At 37.7% G+C, this 19,583-nt stretch overlaps 1 protein-coding gene across 2 annotated transcripts in view; it reads right to left on the reverse strand.

Annotated features, from left to right (window-relative positions):
* Nucleotides 1-19,583, reverse strand: part of dpy19l3 (dpy-19 like C-mannosyltransferase 3) — a 51,561-nt gene that overhangs the window by 23,111 nt on the left and 8,867 nt on the right. Inside the window, exons 1-14 of one of the 2 annotated variants that reach the window (XM_079810926.1) lie at nt 18,676-19,299; nt 18,060-18,150; nt 13,973-14,094; nt 13,712-13,857; nt 13,379-13,502; nt 9,454-9,588; nt 9,239-9,370; nt 8,159-8,260; nt 7,887-7,960; nt 7,434-7,592; nt 6,686-6,808; nt 6,138-6,249; nt 4,110-4,166; nt 3,680-3,762 (exon numbers count right to left, since the gene is read on the reverse strand). In XM_079810926.1, the coding sequence (XP_079667052.1) occupies nt 3,680-3,762; nt 4,110-4,166; nt 6,138-6,249; nt 6,686-6,808; nt 7,434-7,592; nt 7,887-7,960; nt 8,159-8,260; nt 9,239-9,370; nt 9,454-9,588; nt 13,379-13,502; nt 13,712-13,857; nt 13,973-14,094; nt 18,060-18,150; nt 18,676-18,966 (1,751 nt within the window). In that variant the 5' untranslated portion in view covers nt 18,967-19,299. Of the gene's footprint in view, nt 1-3,679; nt 3,763-4,109; nt 4,167-6,137; nt 6,250-6,685; nt 6,809-7,433; nt 7,593-7,886; nt 7,961-8,158; nt 8,261-9,238; nt 9,371-9,453; nt 9,589-13,378; nt 13,503-13,711; nt 13,858-13,972; nt 14,095-18,059; nt 18,151-18,675; nt 19,300-19,583 lie in introns of those variants that run through there. The other variant, XM_079810927.1, reaches the window with a different exon arrangement.

Raw genomic sequence — 19,583 nt, forward strand, 5'->3', positions numbered from 1 at the left:
GTCCTAGGAAGGAACAGTGGTGAACCAGCGACAAGGTCATGGGCGGCCAAGGCTCATTGATGCACGTAGGGAGCAAAGGCTGGCCCGTGTGGTCCGATCAAACAGACGAGCTACTGAAGCTCAAATTGTTCAAGAAGTTAATGGTGGTTCTGATAGAAAAGTGTCCGAATACACAGTGCAGTTTGTAGCGTATGGGGCTGCATAACTGCAGACCAGTCAGGCCATGATGACCCCTGTCCACCGCCAAAAATGGCAACAGTGGGCACATGTTTTCCTTCACATAATGTGGAAGGCTGGGTGCTTGTACATCGCTTACCTGAGGAACACATGGCACCAGGATGCACTATGGGAAGAAGGCAAGCCGGCAGAGGCAGTGTGATGCTTTGGGCAATTTTCTGCTGGGAAATCTTGGATCCTGACATCCATGTGGATGTTACTTTGACACGTACCACCTACCTATGCATTGTTGCAGACCATGTAAACCCTTTAAATGGAAACGGAATTCCCTGGTGGCTGTGGCCAGGATAATGCGCCCTGCCACAAAGTAAAAAAATTTCAGGAATGGTATGAGGAGCACAACAATGAGTTTGAGTTGTTGACTTGGCCTTCAAATTCCCCAGATCTCAATCCAATCGAGTCCGATCCATGGAGGCCTCACCTCGCAACTTACAGGACTTAAGGATATGCTGCTAACATCTTGGTGCCAGATACCACAGCACACCTTCAGGGATCTAGTGGAGTCCATGCCTCAATGGGTCAGGGCTGTTTTGGCAGCAAAAGTGGGACCAACACAATATTAGGAAGGTGGACATAATGTTATGCCTGATTCAGTGATCATATACATAATTCACCCGCTATATTGCTAAATGTACATGATTTTTCATATCAACAGAGAAATATACCAGGATAACCTGCTTCTCTTGAGACTACCCTGCTACCGGTCATAGTTAATGATATGCAAAAGCCCGCCCACACATTGACGTGATGGGTTACAAGGTAGTTTGTGGCAGCAGAAAACACCAGCGATTTTGAACAACGTTTTTGAAACTGTCTTTGGTTCACTGGAGTTTTAAGGAGAAAATACTCAGCAATGGTGTTGACTTATGCTTTCAGACAAACCATGTGCAAAGTCATATTAAAACACCACATAAACAACATTAAAAACTTGATTTTCACCACAGGGGATCTTATGCATGGATGGTAGAGCCATCTATTGTTCCCTTTTTGGTTGACAAAAGTCAGCTTTTTCATGTTTCTGTGTTCAGTGTGAATTATTTTGATTTCAACTTCAAGTGAAATACAGCAAACCGTCACTCACATGAGATCACAAAAATTTGCAAACGACAACAATCCAACAAACCAATGGATAAAACCAAGTCCCGCCCTAAATTTTTTCTCATTCAAAAAGCAATTTCGCTCGGATACACGACACAATAGGGAAGAAAAGACAACCACAATTTCCGTTTCATGGCAAAGATGAAGCAAGAGACTGTTGATTACAGAAACAATTATAATTAATTCAGCATCAGCCTATCAATACAATTATTTAGTCTAATTACAATTTAAAAGCTTCAAAAACACGAGTACTAATCAATGCCATTACAAAGCTGGGAAGAGCCAGGATATTATTTAATATAACTCTGATTTTGTTCGGCTGAAAGAAGAAAGAGGCTTGAGGGTGAGTAAATTATGGGATAATTTTCATTTGTAGGTGAACTATTCCTTTAACAACAAGCTAAAGCACAACAATCGGATTCTAGACTAAATATCCCATTCATTTTCACCACAGAGACAATGATAGCATATAAACCCTCAAGACAGATGTACCAGGAGGTTGTTAAGTGATAGTATATGTTCTTCACTTTGCATACAAGACTCATCATCCTTAAGATTATGCCAAGAGCAAAGATAGCAGATTTCAAATGGCATACTTCCAGCCATTGAGATGAATGTGAATGCTAACGGATAGCTTTCTCCTACTATTACAGACCTCTTTGGAGTCAAGTCTTCTGTGTGCTTCACATAAGAAATGTTATAATAACACAGAGTCTCTGCCTATGTACAGCATTCCAAATCAAACACTCATGAGGATGCTGCCTACGTAGGCAATAAACAGCAAGGCAGCGCACTAGGTTTTGAAGCACAGCACCTGTTACTCTACACCTCACAGCTGTCTAATGCAAAAAAGCAAAATTATGCATAAAAGCAAAACAAAAAAACAGAACTTTTAAAATCATGTGTTGCTTTTAGCTCAAGATAAATCAAAAGATTGCTTGACAGCGATACTTTCACAGTTGTAGCTGTTCGCCCTCCCTCTTCACATTGAGCCACAGTATGGGGTTTATTGTGCTGTAAGTTCCAATCATGGTTAAAGGAATCTGATACTGCCACTCTCCTCGATAGGCTTTTCATGCTCACCCTCCCTTCTATGCAGAAGATGATCTCTGGTAATCTACATATAAAACAGTGCCGACTTTGGCAAGCCAAGCACAGACAGAAGTGTGAAGTGATCCCCGCTTAACTCTTTCATCTGATGGTTAATTAGCGTGTGGAAGCGGCTTAATGCCACAGCGCCAGCCAAGGGAACTCACCCACTAATCCCTGACACAAATCGCATTTTCTTTAGGGAGAGATCACCTGTGTCACAGCAGCCCAAATGTCTCACTCTTTCTCACACATATAAACTTGACTATGAGTAAGCGTCCCTTGATGAAACCCTTTGTTGCCAACCGCTGGAGTCTCTCCAACACCTAATGTCTAATTCATGACGTCCATCTTAAACCGGCCCAGTTCCAAACACAGGAACCTGCTTCCTTACTGCTGCAAAACGTATCGAATGAATTGAGTATTCACTGCGGCTTTTTATTATGTCCTTCACAGTTCGTAATGGAGTAAAATAGAGAGCAAGTGGAAAGACATTTTAAAATAGTTTGATCTAGAAGTCGGCAATTTTATGAATGTGAAGTGCCACTTTTCCTATTTAACCACCATGAAATGCAATATACTGTGATTTCTCAGGTGCAGAATGCTAGATTCTGTTCCCAGTATGCATGGCATCATGAGTAAATTATGCAAATCAGTGACTCATTGTTTTTGTTTTTTACCGCTTACCAAATTATGTGCGTGGTGTTGTCATGTTTGACATTGTCTTTGAGATGTGTGTCATATGGAGTTAACTTGGGGTGTCAAAGACATCTTTTCTTAAAGTGTCATGTTTTGTGTAAGAAACATTTAGGACCATGTATGCCAGACTGATTTGTTATGTGCATGTTGCAGTTATAAAAAGCTGCTTGAGGAAACATCTTTTCAGTTATATGATTTTTTTTTCTATGAGCAAAACAATTTTTTGAAGAAAAACAGAACAAACTGCATCGCATAAAGCTAATACAGCACATACAGCATAACGCTAAACAAAAAAAAGATTGTGCGATGATGAGAAGGATGACTGCAGAAGTTTGGCAAGCAGATGCGAGGGACTTCAACACTTCTAATATAAACAAATTAAATAAATTGAAAACTCCTATAATATTAATCTCTCGCTCTTATCCGTGCCAGTGAATACCCCTCAGTATGCCAATGGTGGCTTGTGTGGGTGGCTCAAGGTTGCAGACCCCAGTTTCGATGGGTGTCTGCCTGTGTTTGCTTGTAGCATGTAAGAGGAAGATTACAGCTGTTTTACCTGATCCACTCCATTAGCTCCACAGTGTCTGGGTCATAAAACTCTCTCAGTTCAGAAATCTCCTCCATCAGTCTGGGCCAGAACTGTCAACAGAAAGACAGCTCGATTGAGAAGGAGAGAGAGTGTGAGACTGCTGTAATGGCAATTACTCACAATAATCAATGTTCAACAAAGCAGCACAATAAACAAACATCCATATACACAAATGTGCACAATTCATATCTGATTGCCTATTCCCACTGTTGTGTTAACAGATGGAAAAAAAAAGCATGGCAGAATCAAAACTCAACTAAACAACACACACAGTGGGATACGAATTCCATTTGTGTGCATTTGGATTCCTGCGTGACTATTTATGGCGTACAGCCACCCAGGCAGCTTAGCAATATATGTAAATAGATACATGACAGCATAGTTGAAAATGTCTTACCTTGTAATAAAGAAACGCCAGAATTACAATAGGAACAGAGTACCTGATCAGTCTCATCTGTGGAAACAGGTTAATAACATAAATGGGTAAATATCCACAGAAATAGGACGAAACAGGATGTAATTGTTTAGGCTCGAGGGCTGTAACTACATTGCCACCTAGTGGGGAAATTACATTTTCAGATGCGTGCACATGGGAAAATTTATGCAGAAGAAAGAACATCATCATGCCTCACTGAAACTCAATATCAGTTTATAGCATTGAGCATTATAGCTTCCCAATTATACATGTATAGTGCATCTTTGGTTTGTGGCCTTCTATAAATATGCAATGGATTCTATTACAGACCTGTGTATTTTGCTATTGCTTGTATTGAATATAGGGGAGAAGGGGGTAGACTAGGTAAACTTTATTGCACCCTTAATTTACCAAACCGATTTCTTTTCATATGATCATATGTCTAAAAAGAAGCCATCACATAAAACTGCCTGTTATTAAGAGAGGCACATGAGAAAAAAGTGAGCAGTATTTGTATGCTAAAATGGTTTATTTTGAAATTATTAACGTGCAAAAAAATGTCATTTGTCAGCTAAAGATGATCCATGAATTATTAAATGACGCATTCTTCCCAAAATTGTAGCATAGGGGCAAAGTGTATCATATGCTTTGGGGTAAAGCAGTGAGCTTTACAGCTAAACAAGAAACTCTATTATAAAATTCTGAAAACTGCTAAACTACTTAAATAATCTGACAGTTACAACCTTTTCCTCGTTTATATATATGAATAATATGCACCAAAATAAGACTTGTAATTGGATTGTGTATTAGTAGTTTTTTTTTTCTCCTTGTCATTTTCATATGAAAATGTAAATTGTCTATGTGCTCCCCTTGATACGATACAACATACCCCTGAAGTAAGTTTTCACTCAGACAGTCATATCTAGTGAATATATGTCCTGAAATATATTTATGGATATTAGTTGTACCTCTGTCTCATTTCTCCTTGTCTAGAGGACACTTAAAGGAGTAGTTCACATTCAAATGAAAATTACCCCATTATTTACTCACCCTCAAGCCATCCTAGGTGTATATGACTTCCTTCTTTCTGATGAACACAATCAGAGTTTTATTAATAAATATCCTTTATAATGGCAGTGACAGGGTCCATTGAGTTTGAAGCTCAAAAAAAGTGCATCCATCATAAACGTACTCCACATAAAGGCGATGCGTTTGTGAAAGAAAAATATCCCTATTTAAAACTTTATAAAGTAAAATATCTAGCTTCCAGCAGACCGACTTCCGTATTCAAATAACAGAAAAAGCGTAACTGGCGCAACGTATGACTAGGACGCAGCGTAAATGTTTTGAACTGCGAGAGGCATTCGATTTTCTGCGCAAGTCGCTTCGCTTCAGAAGGCCTTTATTAACCCCCTGGAGACTTTTTTGAGCTTCAAACTCAATGGACACCGTCACTGCCATTATAAAGCTTGGAAACGTCAGGATATTTATTAATATAACTCTGATTGTGTTCATCAGAAAGAAGAAAGTCATATACACCTAGGATGGCTTTAGGGTGAGTAAATCATGGTATAATTTTCATTTTAAAGTGAACTACTCCTTTAAGTAAAGAAGTGTTACAGCTCATCCCATTCTCGTCCAAGTACTGTTTGGGGTCAGATAGATTTTTTTTTTTTTTAAGAAAGTATTACTTGTATTCGGCACAGATACATTTGATGCGTCTAAAGACTTATATTGTAACAAAAACAGTATATTTAGAATAAATTATGTTCTTTTTAACTTTGTCTTTAGAATCCACAAAAAAGTAGCACAACTGTTTTCAATAATAATAAGAAATGAAAAAAAAACAGCATATTAGAATGATTTCTGAAGGATTATGCGACACTGAAGACTGGAGTAATTATGCTGAAAATTCATCTTTTCAGCTTTCACTTTTGAGTGTATAAATGTGCCAGTATCATTTGCACTGTGTGTGTGTACGTGTGTGTGTGTCTGATCTCAGTATCTCACCGTGGTTTTAGTGTTGCAGTGGAGGACTCTCAGATACAACGTCCACACCTCCTTACCACACACTCCAAAGGCAGCGAATGCACACATATGGCCAGTCCACAAATATTTCATTCTGCCAGCAGCAAAGATAGAAATCTATTGGGGCTTTCTAATTTATCATAAAACTCAGACAACACATAGCAAACACGAAAGACTGGGATAGAATTCATTTTCAACTCTATTACTATTCTGACACCAAACTAAACTTTATGAAACGATACCGCAATATTCTCCCATAATTCATCATTAAAATCTCGAATGAACCATCAACTTGGGATATGGACTAATAAGATGAAGAAGATCACAAAGCAGAAGCGGTGTGGGGGACAGGAAATGAAAGTGGTAGCGGAGAAGAGGTTGAAATTGAGATGCACCATAGCGGCAGCAGCAGGGAATGATATTGCAGACGGCGTGAGAGTGAGGAAAATACAGAAGGAAAATATTTGCATTGAGGGAAAGAGATACGTGGTGTGAAAGCAACAAAACTTTAGATTATAGATTATATTTACCTCATAGTGGAAAAGGCGAGCAGGCCAAAGAAGACGGTGTGCAAGAGATTGTAAGCGACATCCGGCCGCATCCTAAAGGTCCTGTCCTCTTTCTCCCTGCTCGCTTGGCCTGACCCAGTTGTGCTGGAATGAAGATGGAAAAAAGAAAGAATACTACCATGCATTAAAACCTAAAGGCAGTCATTTTTTTTTAATGTACAGAAGGGTTAACAGCCTATCTAATTAGTGTGTGTGTGTGTGTGTGTGTGTGTGTGTGTGTGTGTGTGTGTGTGTGTGTGTGTGTGTGTGTGTGTGTGTGTGTGTGTGTGTGTGTGTGTGTGTGTGTGTGTGTGTGTGTGTGTGTGTGTGTGTGTGTGTGTGGTGCAAAGCCTCTGGGTGTTTGTGGGCTCCTGTGATTCTGATAAGAAAAGAGAACAAAAAAGAGGGCCACAGCAGCCCTTAAAGCAACAGCAAATCAGCTTTGAACTGAACATAATAATACGCATTCAAAAACCCTAATGGAAAAAATACATCTAGAGTCCAATTATGTAGCACATCAAATAAAGACTAATAATTCTAATTATAAATTAGCATCATGCCCTGTGCGCAAGGTGTTTATGAAACTATAATCACTGCTCTATTGGTCATTTTTCAGCCTATTTCTGTGCTCTAATTAGAAAAATGAAACATGTCTCTTTAATGCGTAGCGCACATTGCTGTAGTGCACATCAGCGTTTCCTGCAGAGAGAAAGCGATGCAGTAGTTTTACCTGAGATTAGAGAGTGCCACCAGCAGCATCAAGATGAAGAGAACACTGAGCGTGCACAGATACGGATAGAGCAGCACTGTGCCAGCCAACCGCTCAAATGTATCCAATGGCAACAAGCCAAATGCCTCTTCGCACAGATAGAGACTGGCATCAAAGTCTCTGAAAGAAAGTGTCAGGGAGGGAGTGCGGGCTGAATATATATTATACAGATTATTGGGAGCAGCAATTCATCTGATCAACTGAAATGGCTCGATAAACATCTAGTAGATGAGCAGATTATATTGTGTGCCAGATGTTATTTTTCCACCAGAGCTGGACGCATTTAATCACAGTGGATTAATGGCTCGATCTAGTCTAAGTAGATCTCACTTCTGAATAAGACACAACGATATAGCATTTGACTGATGATAAAAAGCACAGATGTAGCGCCACAAGAGATGACCAAAGACTTACCTCGTTCCCCCGAAGCCAAACTTGGCCTTTATGAACTTAAAGATGTGCTCATCTGATTTCAGCTGGAGTATTTTCTGTCAATTAAAATGGAGAGAGTGAAGGATGAAGTCATTCATGTGAGTGTCTCAGGGATGTGAGTTTTCATGAGAATGAGATATGAAGAAAGACAATGAGAGTGAAAGTATAGCTATGTCTCAGGAGGAGCAGGCAGAGAAGCTGTACTGTATCATTAATGACAGGGCGGACGATGTAGAACAGGATTCATAGCTCACCTTGGCTGAATAATTGATGGTGAAAGTTAATGTAAGGACTAGGAGTGTGTGAAGAGCCAGTTTTCCTACTCGTATAACAAAGCTGCCTGTCTTTAGCCCCGTCTGAAAACCACACAAGCACACAGCAGGTATTAATACATAAACTACAACAATATTCTTAGCCTCTGTTTTCAATCACAACAGAATTGGGTGTTAGGGAACACAGATAAGGTTTGTACAGGAAAACAAAAGAGATAAAGTGACTCAAGTAAACATTGTTTAGGCTAAAGCCCTATTTGGATGGGATACGTTTTCAGGAAATGTCATTAAAGCAATTGTTTTCAGTTTGTAGACAAGCAGAGATGAGTGTGTTTGCTGTATTTAGACAATGCCATGAAATGTGTCTGACCTGTAACATGTAGCATATGGGATTATTAGGAGAAATTACATTAGTAGGCTAAGCCTGTAATCCTTTTTGTACATTGTGTCATTTCTCTGTTCCACCGCTTAAATGAAGTCGAAAACATAATTCAGTCTTTGTCTTTTACATGGGTAACAAATGTCATTAGTTAAAAAAAATAAACAATAAGAAATCATTAAAAATAATTTGCATAGGTCAATAAAACTCTAAGCAATGTTGTAACTTCTACATGCTTCATCTTTTCTTTTCTAAATGCTGGCAGCAACCGCACAAAAATGTTCAAATTGATAAAGCTAATCTGCACAAATAGCCTTTCCTTTATTTAAATTCTGTTTGGTAATTCACAATACAATATTAGAACTCACATCCCAGTAAGCACACGTACAGTTCATCACCGAGATCATCTGTTCACTTTAATCATATTTGTGTACAAATATCTGATCTGATTATCATCTTTAAGAAGCAGATTAAAATAAACGTCCATAAATGTTGCAAGGATGAGCACATCGCATTCCCCAGATGAAAACACACATATTGAATAGATGCATGATATATAGATAGATATACGTGTGCTATCTGGGATTTCATGCAATATACAAGATACAAGAATCACAATTAAAGCTTTTGTACTCTTTCATATTTTTCCAACTTTAATCATTTTAATTCAGGTGTACACTGACCTGAAAGTGTTTGATGAAGAGAGCGGACACAATGAAGCTGAGCACCAGAGAACCCAGAATCATAGAATTGCAGAACTGCAGTAGCCACACCAATAACAGACTCAACACCTGCATCAGGTACAGAGAGACCACCTGCAGAAAGAAAGAAATGAATATCCAACCTCACATGAACTCCAAAAGGTGGAAGGTCTCCAATATGTGTGTTTGAGAATCACCTGTTCTGCTGTGAAGAAGTCCAGGCAATCCAGAGTAAAGATTATAAGGGCCTGCACCAGCAGGACAAACTGATTGAATTGCCATGTCAAACAGAAGCAGAAGGTGGAGACGAACACCAGCCACAGCACCACCTTCTGTGGTTGAGAGCACATGAACGCAAAATGATGTTCAACTTTAACTGCCCAGACAACCAAACATACAAAAACCTTGTACTTTCTTCAGAGCTCATACAATGAGAATTTTTTCAGTGATATACCATATGTCAGGAAAGCAATTAGAGTCTGTGCTGAGAGAACATACTGAGAGAGAACAAATATGTGTTCAGCAGAGTAAATATAGCATACATACACTTGCAATTGCTAACCTCCATTTCATATTTTACAAAACTACTTCACAACAGCAAGCAGCCAGAAACATTTATTACAACTTACTGCCTCTTATTTTCCCTTTCCTTTTCCTTTTCAATTTCCTGTGATTTTGAGTTATTAGACTGGATTATATTTACATATGGCTAAAGTTTGTATTTTTCTAAAACTTTCTCTAATTTCAGTCTAATTTAGAAAGGACTTAACGTAAGCCATTTGCATGTTCATTTCTGTAAAAAAATTTAAACACTGTGGCGCGATCACAACGGCCCTATCCCAAATGACATCCTAAGCTCTCAAGGTCTTCCTCAGACTCCACACTTTTGTGACATAATTCTGCATCTTCGGGCAGAAGGTCCTAGAGGTCCGCTTTCCTGCAGAGTTTAGTTTCAACCCTAATCAAACACCTGAATAAGTTTATCAAGGTCTTCAGGATTACTAGAAATGTACAGGCAGGTGAGTTTGATTAAGGTTGGAGCTAAGCTTAGAACTCTCTGCACATGGTTTAGTGCAGGGTTTCCCAACCCTGTTCCTGGTTCTCTAGAGACTCCACTGCTTCGCAGCATAGTAGTGATAAGCTAAAGCTAGCCCGCACGTTGACGTGATTGGTTACAAGGTAGTTTGTGAAGTAATGCTGCCTTCACATGCTCTCGGAATTATCGAGTATATACGAGTTTCCTAGGTAAAAATTGGCACATGCCCTCCAATCATGAATTATCAAATTTTCAATAGCACGTGAAGGCAGCATAAGATTTCAAACCATGTTTTTGAGACTGAAGTTTCAAATTTTAAATACTCAGCAATTGTGTTGACTTATGAAATTGACTTATGAAAATGAAAAAGGTTTATCTTAAAGCATATTAAAAACACCACATAGACATAGTCGGCAAGGCCGAAAGTGCACATGAAATGTGTCATTCGGGAAAGGACGAACTAGGGTTGTGCCGATGGACGATGGAGCGCCCCCCGTTGTGAGTCTTGTTGTGAGTGCGATACGCACTAATCCTCTTCTATAGTTAAACTAAAAACTCAGCAGGGATTGCTCTGTAAATTAAATTGAGAATATAATTAATGCATATATGCTATTTTAAATACTGTAGTCTATGCCAGATATATATAGCCTACATTTTGAAATGATTTGAGGCTGAAACATCCATTTCATAAGCATGCATGTATATTTTAGCACTTCCGTCAGTGAAACAACACACTACAGCCTATAAAACATCTAAACGATTATCCGTAAATAATGGTACCCTAAAGAATATAAGAAAATTAAATATTTGTTAAAAAATATTTGATTCATACTATTTCCCAGCAAAGATGCATCATATACCGCTCTGTGCTTTTAGATGAATGTTGGACACGAGCTGGATAGACACCTTCTTTTCGAATATTTTCATCTTCATGTTTTCTCCTGATGTTGCAAAGCAACACTTGTTGTAAAATGTCTGAAGAGCGAATTTTATCTTCCACAGGGTCAAGACATTTAGGCAATGTTTGATTATTCACTGCCAGAGAAAACAAAACTAAAATCACCGGTGTGTGAAATGCGCTATTCAAATAAACTTGACGCGCCTTACCAAGTTTAATAACAAGAAAAAAATGTGTTAAATAAAATTTGAAGTAAAGAGGTATTCGTCCTACAGTGTTTTTATACTTTCCCACAGTAAACGATGTGAATAGTTATAATAGACTTAATTATAAGTTATTATAAGCGAAAATGGGTGCGACGCAAGTGAAGATTTGGGAAAGGAAACGAGATGTCCAGTGGGATAAAATGGACTAGGGCTATTGTTAGAATTGTAAAATAAAAAGAGCACAACTCTTCTTAAGTGAAAGGAAGCTACTTTTTTCCCTCACATGCAATTAGCGCGGATGAGTCATTATTTGGGTTAGTTTAATAACGAAATGATAGTTTTAAGTAGAAAATAGTATTTATGTAAAGAGATATTGTAAATTACCTACCTAAAAAAACGACGATATCATCGACCATCGCAATGTTTTACTGTAAACATCGTCAACTGCCAATTTAGGGGACATCGCCCAACCCTAGGACGAACATCCCAATCAACACACTGTCACACTTTAAGGAAGGGTTCTATGTAGAGTTGGGATTCGGAAATCAATTCCGCATTTTAATGTGATTTTAAACCACTCTCAAGTGCAAGAAGATGTGAAAAATCTTGATTTGGCACTTGCAAGCTTTTTTCTGTGCTGAGCACAGACTAGAGCGCAGATTCAGATCCATTCGGGCACAAAAAGCTGCCTTCCATATAGTGAATGAATACTGAATTGAGTTCTCTTTTGCTTCATCTTGAGCTTGAACGGACAAATAGACACAAAATTATGTCAAAATATCCTTGTAAACACAGTCAGTTATGTCTTAAGTGAACGTAAACAGTTAAGAAAGAAAGTGCATGAGTAACAGTATTTTGGATCTGTGCATTAGCTCTTAAAGTGACAGCAGCTAATAAACCTGCTGCCATCTGTGTCATTAATGTAAATCAAACAAGAGATCTTGACTGAATAACTTTTCCAACCTTAATAAGTATTAATCTATGTTTTATTTATTTATAAAGAAAACTGTGCAGTGTTATTTTACATTCGATTTCAATTTCTGAACTTTGTTCAGTGGTATGTATTTGTGCTATTGCTAATTTGTTTATTTGTTCTTATTGCATTACTGACTGTATACTTGTGTTTAATAATGTTAGAAATGTATATTAGTTAGACTAGTTTATTAGTTTATTATGATTTTTGTTCATGGTATTCAGCAGCAACAGAATGCTTTGCAAAAATAAATAATAAAATAATAAAAAATAAATATGTCTTATATTTAAATGTTTGATTTTTTTTTCATACCATATTAGAATCGAAACAGAATCTGCAATGGAATTGCTAAAATTCAAACGATACCCAACCCTACTTTTCTGTTTATCCAAACATTGGCAGATGGGAGAGTGTTTAGCAATTGTTTGTGCAGCATCAGAGGTTTATGATGCAGAAATGACATATTTCAGTGTTTGATCCATCTCACATAAAAGTGATCCAGAGGCAGTAGTTCTTAAGTCAACAGTATGCTGATACTGTGACAGCAGTTCTCAAGAATCGGTTCCAATTAATGGTTGCAACACTTGTCGAATCACCAGCAAACTGAACTGAGAACAGTCTCGGACTTGATCGTATTTTAGATAACTAGTGAGCTGCTGATACTATGAGCATGTATGAACTGAGGACAAGAATGTATGTTTCTTTAAAATCAAATGCATAGTACATCTAGTTCAACATCTTATTAAACCAGTTCAGTCAAGACATTTCAATGAATTTTACTACTGAGTATTGTGTATGCAGTGATTGTGATTGTGATTGTATTATTTTTCCCTGCCTGGATGATAGCGTTAAATTCAATTATGTTATTATGTGATGATGTAAAACTGTTGAATTATTTTTTGATCCGGAAACAAACTGTCCAAAAGAACAAATTCACTAAAAAGAATTGGACTTCCCATCAATAATGGGAATCACTTGATACTGAATACTGAATAGACAAGATGATTACCTGGTGAATAGGTTTTAGCTGTGGCCTTAAGTAGCAAGTTATGGCAGCCACCTGAAGAGCAAAGAAAGGTATTGACCAGTTCTCCCTTAGAGAGATGGTAAACTCCACGCGTGTGGTGTCCACTCTGTACACAAATGAAGAATGCAATCAAACACAAAGAAAAATACAAGTTTAAAACTTTGCTTTGCTTGAGAAACACATCGGCTTTCACACTTGCATGAATCCAGATACTCACTGCATCAAAATAAGCATTTATTCACACCAGATGGACTGCAAATGTGAGTTTTGGGTATATGAGAGATTGATTGTAATCTTATTAAAGCGCACACATACCTGTTAAGAATGTACCAGACTCCACTGAGGGCTCCAGCCAGCCAGGAGTCACTGAGTAACCAGCTAGTGATAAAGAGAGCGAAGACATACACTGTCTGCAAAGCAAACACTGTGTAGATGTAGAAATAAATAGGCTCCAAGTAGGTCTGCAAAACAAACACACACACACACATACACACAGGTTAGAAAAAAAAGAGCTGATTCTTCAAAAACCCAAGACAATCTTTACATCTTACTAAGAAAACAGAAGTGACTGAACACCTGGATGGGAAGTATTCTGTACAAGATGCTAAGGAACACTTCCTGGTAGATATTCATACGCTGTAGGATATTTATTGTCCTCTTGGATTCAGTAGTGTTGTCATGGATAAGCTCATAAAGACCTGTGAACATAGGAACACACAAAAACCACAGTTAACTAGAAATTCATACATACAATCTGGATTATGTCATCAGATTCCAAAAATTAAATACTTGTAATTAGATTATATTACATTTCAAAATACTCTTAACCAGAGCACAGTTACTTTTCTATTGATTACATGATTACATGTTATTCACACAATGGCTGTAAATTATTCATAATTCATTCATTCTCCCTACTATATCTTTTTGTGTAATTTTTCTTTTTTTAAAAAGTCTTCTGATCATACACATTATACATTTTACAAATTACATTTAACAAAGTGTTTTCTCACTCAATTTTAGTATTGCATATCTAATCATCTCCTGGTGAACTCATTCATTATTACTTGAATTATTACTCGAGTCATTTAACCATGTATTGCTATTTTTTGAACACCCAATTGCATTGTTCACCCAAAAAGGAAAATGATTACTCTCCCTCAAGCCAACCTAGGTGTATATAACTCTCTCATGAACACGCATACGGCCGTTGCCGGAAGCCAGTGATTATAACGTTTTAAATATGGAATTTTTTTACAAAAACCCATCGCTTCTCTTCAGAAGGCATTTATTAAGCCACTGGAGTTGATGATGGATGGATGCACTTTTTAGAGCTTCAAAAACTCAGAAACTATTCAAATGCCATTATAAAGCTGGGAAGAACCAGGATATTTTTTGTATAAATTGTGTTCAGCTGATAGAAGACAGTCATATACATCTAGGATGGTTTGAGGGTAAGTAAATTATTGTCACGATTCCGAGAGAGGGGGGGGGGGGGTGATATTTATTAACAACAAAGGCACAGATGGGCAGACAAACACAGTCCAAACAAAAGGGCAGGACACAAAACAGAAGAACAGACTGGTCAGGGATGAGGCAGCTCCAGACGCTAAGGCAACAATGAAGACAAGGCAGCGGCTCAGGGAACCAGAGGCTCAACACATGGCGAAATAACTGCAGAAACGCCAGACTGGCTGCCAGGTCAGGAGACCTGGTCAGTGACCAAGAAGGACACTGGAAGCAGGGCAGGAACTAACACACAAGACAAGACTCAAGACAAGAAAAAAAAATTAAAAAGAGAGGAAAATAAAACCTGGAACGTAAGGAAAAAAATTTCAAAATCAAAAGGAAATATACAAAGCTAGAACTGACAGGGAAACCTCTCACTCGTAAGCAAGTTTAGCATAGTAAACCTGGTGGAGAATTGAAATGAGAGCATTTTGTTCATTTAGATTATTTCCTGACCGAGTCTGAACACCAAAGAACATTAAATTCCTCATTAACTGTTAAACGACTAGATCAGAATGTCAAATTAAAATTTAATTAGAATATATGGGTGTAGAAAAAAGGAAATCCAAGGCACTCTTCTTCAAAATTATTAAAAAGCCTTTATTTTACTGGCTATTTCATATTAGAAAATTTCACCCTGAAGAAGGCCGTCTTGCGTTGCTTTTTCCCATGTCTTTTACATTTTCTATTATGAAATAGCCAGTAAAATAAAGGCTTTTTAATAATTTTGAAGAAGAGTGCCTTGGATTTCCTTTTTTCTACATTAATTTGAATTCCAGACCCAAAGAGCACCTTCAAACATCTCACTGAACTCCCTGAGCACCCCCCTGACTTTTTTGTCTTTCTTAGAATAGATGGATGTCTGTGAAATGCCAATAAAAAAATACCACAAATGTTTTTTTTTTTTTTTTTCTTTACATGCGCAAATAGCAGCACAAACAAACCTGTGAACTGTCAATTCTGTGAACGGAGAACTATATTAACTAATATAAAATTAATCCTAATATAAAATTAACTATATAAAAAGGAATAAATAGGCCTAAATAGGACTATCGGAAATACATATTTTACTTAAACAATTAAAATATTAACAAACGAAAAGAAAAAAAAAACTGTGCGACAAGTATAAGCTAGGATAAGATTTTTTTGTGACACTCTAATGCATTATATTTCTTTATATATATCATTATTTTATTAAATACTACTAAGCGTGCAAGTGCCTCATGTGTGCGCAGTGCCACACATACAACATATCAGTTGCTAACTTGATATTTCAGTGATTCATCATCAAACTAAAATGCAGTCAACCAAACATAAAAGTTACAAAAAAAATCAGCGTATGCCCAGCGCTTAACCAAACAAACCATTATTGTGCATGTGAAGGTTGCTGTTTTACGTAGATATTGGAACACGAGTGAAGTAAAAAGCCTTGGTTACATAGGCCTATTGAATAATAGTTTAGCAACCAAATGGTATGGCAAATATGGAAACATATTTGGATTCTTTTTCCGAATGAGAGGTAAGCCCTTTATAGCAATTCTTTATACTACTAATACTAATACTACAGCTGTGACATTTTACAGTAATCACAGTCATTTCCGTGATTGCTTAATACAAAAGCAATGCTCTGAGTCTGAACATGCTTTTACTCTACTTTAAGTACAAAGTAGGACAATTGTAGTGGTGTCTAGAGAACAGCTTTTGGCATCTCTTAGGTTCTTACCATTTCAGTCTCAATGGGTAATGACCTAATTGTGATGTTTTTCAGTGTAGGAGCACAAAGAAAATCCATTCCAAATGGGACTGTTAAGCCAATTAGCTTGAGCAAAGACCACTTAGAGCAAAGTTGTGCATTTCCTTCCCATTTTCTGAGACCAGTCATACTGATATGGTTACGTAATGAGACATTCCTTCGATAGCTCTCGGATTACATAAGTGATAATGGAAAGCAAACTGCATGGTTCAAGAAACCACAGACCAAGCTAAAAAAAAAGGGTTAGGGTTAGTAAGAAAATGGGATCTTAGTTACTTGAAAATGGTTTTACACGTAAAGACAGTGATTACAATAAAATAATAATTGCATACACAATACACAACTTAGTTCACCCTAAAATGAAAATCATTTACTCAACCTGGTGTTGTTCTATTGCCGTATGCCCCTCTTTCTTTTATGGACAAAAAAAGGAGAATATTTCAAAGATGTCCCACTCACGGTCGTCCATATAATAGCAGTGAATAGCAGCCAGCATCAAGCTTTGTAAAAAAAGATGCAAAGGTATCACAGAATGAACGCATGCGACACATGCAGTATATTGCAAGTGTTCTGGGGGTATATAATAGGGTTTAGTGAAAATCAAACCAAAATATTATGTATTATTCAACAGAATTCTTGACCTTGGCTGTTGGTCTTCAGTAATGGCTACACAACGTGCACGTTTGTGAGACTTGTCAGTTCACTCCGTCTCGCCCAGAAAAAGCGCACAAGTTGTGATAAATCAAGATTAACAAAAACACAACATGAAATAAAACGCCTAGAAATCCCCCCCAAAAAAGTATCTGTGTACTTCACCGAGTCCAATATCATCCCTGTTTGTCTGATGACAATCAGAATGACAATGTGAACACAATAACTCCTTGTTGCGACAAACACAACAGATATATTCACCTCAGAAATCTTAATTTCTCACAACTTGTGTGCTTTTTCTGGACGAGACTGAGTGAAGCACGGACAAGACTGTCACATGAATGCACAGGTCGTGCAGCTGTGCACAGAAGACGAACAGCTAAGGTCAAGAATTTTGTTCAATAATACATTAATTCACTAAACTATATCATATACTAACAGAACACTTGTAATATACGGCACACGTCACATGGGATCATTCTGTGATATTTTTGCGTCTTTTTTACAAAGCTTGATGCTGGTCGCTATTCACTGCCATTAAATGGTCAATTGTGGTCCAAATGTTATTGTGGTCCATAAAATAAAAAAGGGCTTACGGCATTAGAACAATACCAGGGTGAGTAAATGATTTATTAATTTTCATTTTAGGGTAAACTATCCCTTTAAACATCAGTGTTCCATCAGAAAGATGACATGATGCAAGGGTGATCATATTGCCAGTAAATCTGTCTTGTGAGTAGATATCAGTACCTTGCTGTACAGATGGGGCCTTCAACATCTGTTTGTAGTAGGAGTAATAAAGGCCACATTCTGTCCTGAAGGAGATTTCACGCTCAACTTCCTACCAATGCAAGAAGAGAGGATAAGATTCAGTAAAAATGAACTATGACAAGAAGCACAACAGGAGTAAATGGTGTTAAAATGAAATCCATTTCCCATCTGAGAAAGAAATCAGAGCAGCTATCTGCCCAGAATAAACTGAGATTTCATTCGCAATAAAAGCCTTGAGGAAAAAAACAAAACAAACAGGTGTTGTAAATATGGTGGAGTTTTATAGGTTTAAGCAGTTTTCAGAACTAAACAACATCCTCACAAAAAACATCCATATGCTCCACAAGATTAGAACTGAATGAAATTTGGTTTTGTTTAGTAGAGACATGTAACACTTTTATTTTTCTTAATAAAACAGCCTTGAAGCTTATTCTTCTGAAAAACTCAAACACTCAATGAAGATTAAAAAAAATGAACAAATGGATCGATACTGCTTGTCCTGATACAAAGAGCACGCATTCACATCTTCATTCAACAATGTTTCTTAGCAACATTCTTGCAACAAAAAATGAAGACAGATCCTGCTTCTACTTACCTTTAAGTGTGAAAACCACAGCAGGTTCTCGTGTATAGAATAAACACACCATGCATGAAACAGCCCAATAACCCCTGCCAAAATTAATCCTGCTGCTATGACAACAGCCGACCAACAGTTTTGTCCTGGAATGGGATTCCATGAAAGCTTTATGCTCTCTTCTGTGCCCCTCTGCCCACTCTTGTAATCCCTCGGATTGTCTTTTGCCCCAAAGTTTAGCAAAGGTGGTCTATCCAGTGCAGTCCCTACATTATCATCCGAATTGCTCTTCCTCCTGCTACGAACCCTCATTCTCAAGGACTATTATCCTCCGTCTTCCCCGTCTTTCTTAAATGTCCCTCTCTCTTTCCCTGTTTAAGACCGCAAGCTCTTTTGTTTATCGGTCTTTCCAGAATGACTTGCCCAAAAAGTTCATAGCACATGTATTAAAACAATAAAACAAAACCTCATGAGATCATTCAACTCCAGACGGCACCAAACAGCAATCTGCCGGAGGAACATTTTACATGTGATCAGAGAGGGGCTGAGACAGGAGGAAAGACATGTGGGCCGCACAACTGGTGACCTCTTGGTGGTTAGGGGGAAAAAAGATAAAAAAGAAAAAAGGAAGGAAAAAAAAAAAAAAAGTTTAAGAGCATTTGTAAAAACAGTTTTTTGAACTAACAATGGAACAATGTCCAGCTTGAAATTAAGACAGTCATGGACATGACTTCACACGCAATGAATTTAGGGGCGTCCCAAAAGCAGCTGTCTCCTGCTGTAGGGCGGTGTCCCAGAGGAAAAACAAACTAGACTTCAAATGCCTTTGTTCAAAAATCATGGCAATATCGTCAATTACAAAACTTAAGATACTGGAAGACCGACACCTGCTGAGAACATTTACAAAGCCCCTGTGAAATTTTCAATTG

Source organism: Gobio gobio (assembly GCF_949357685.1).
Source record: "Gobio gobio genome assembly, chromosome: 2".
NCBI lineage: Eukaryota > Metazoa > Chordata > Actinopteri > Cypriniformes > Gobionidae > Gobio > Gobio gobio.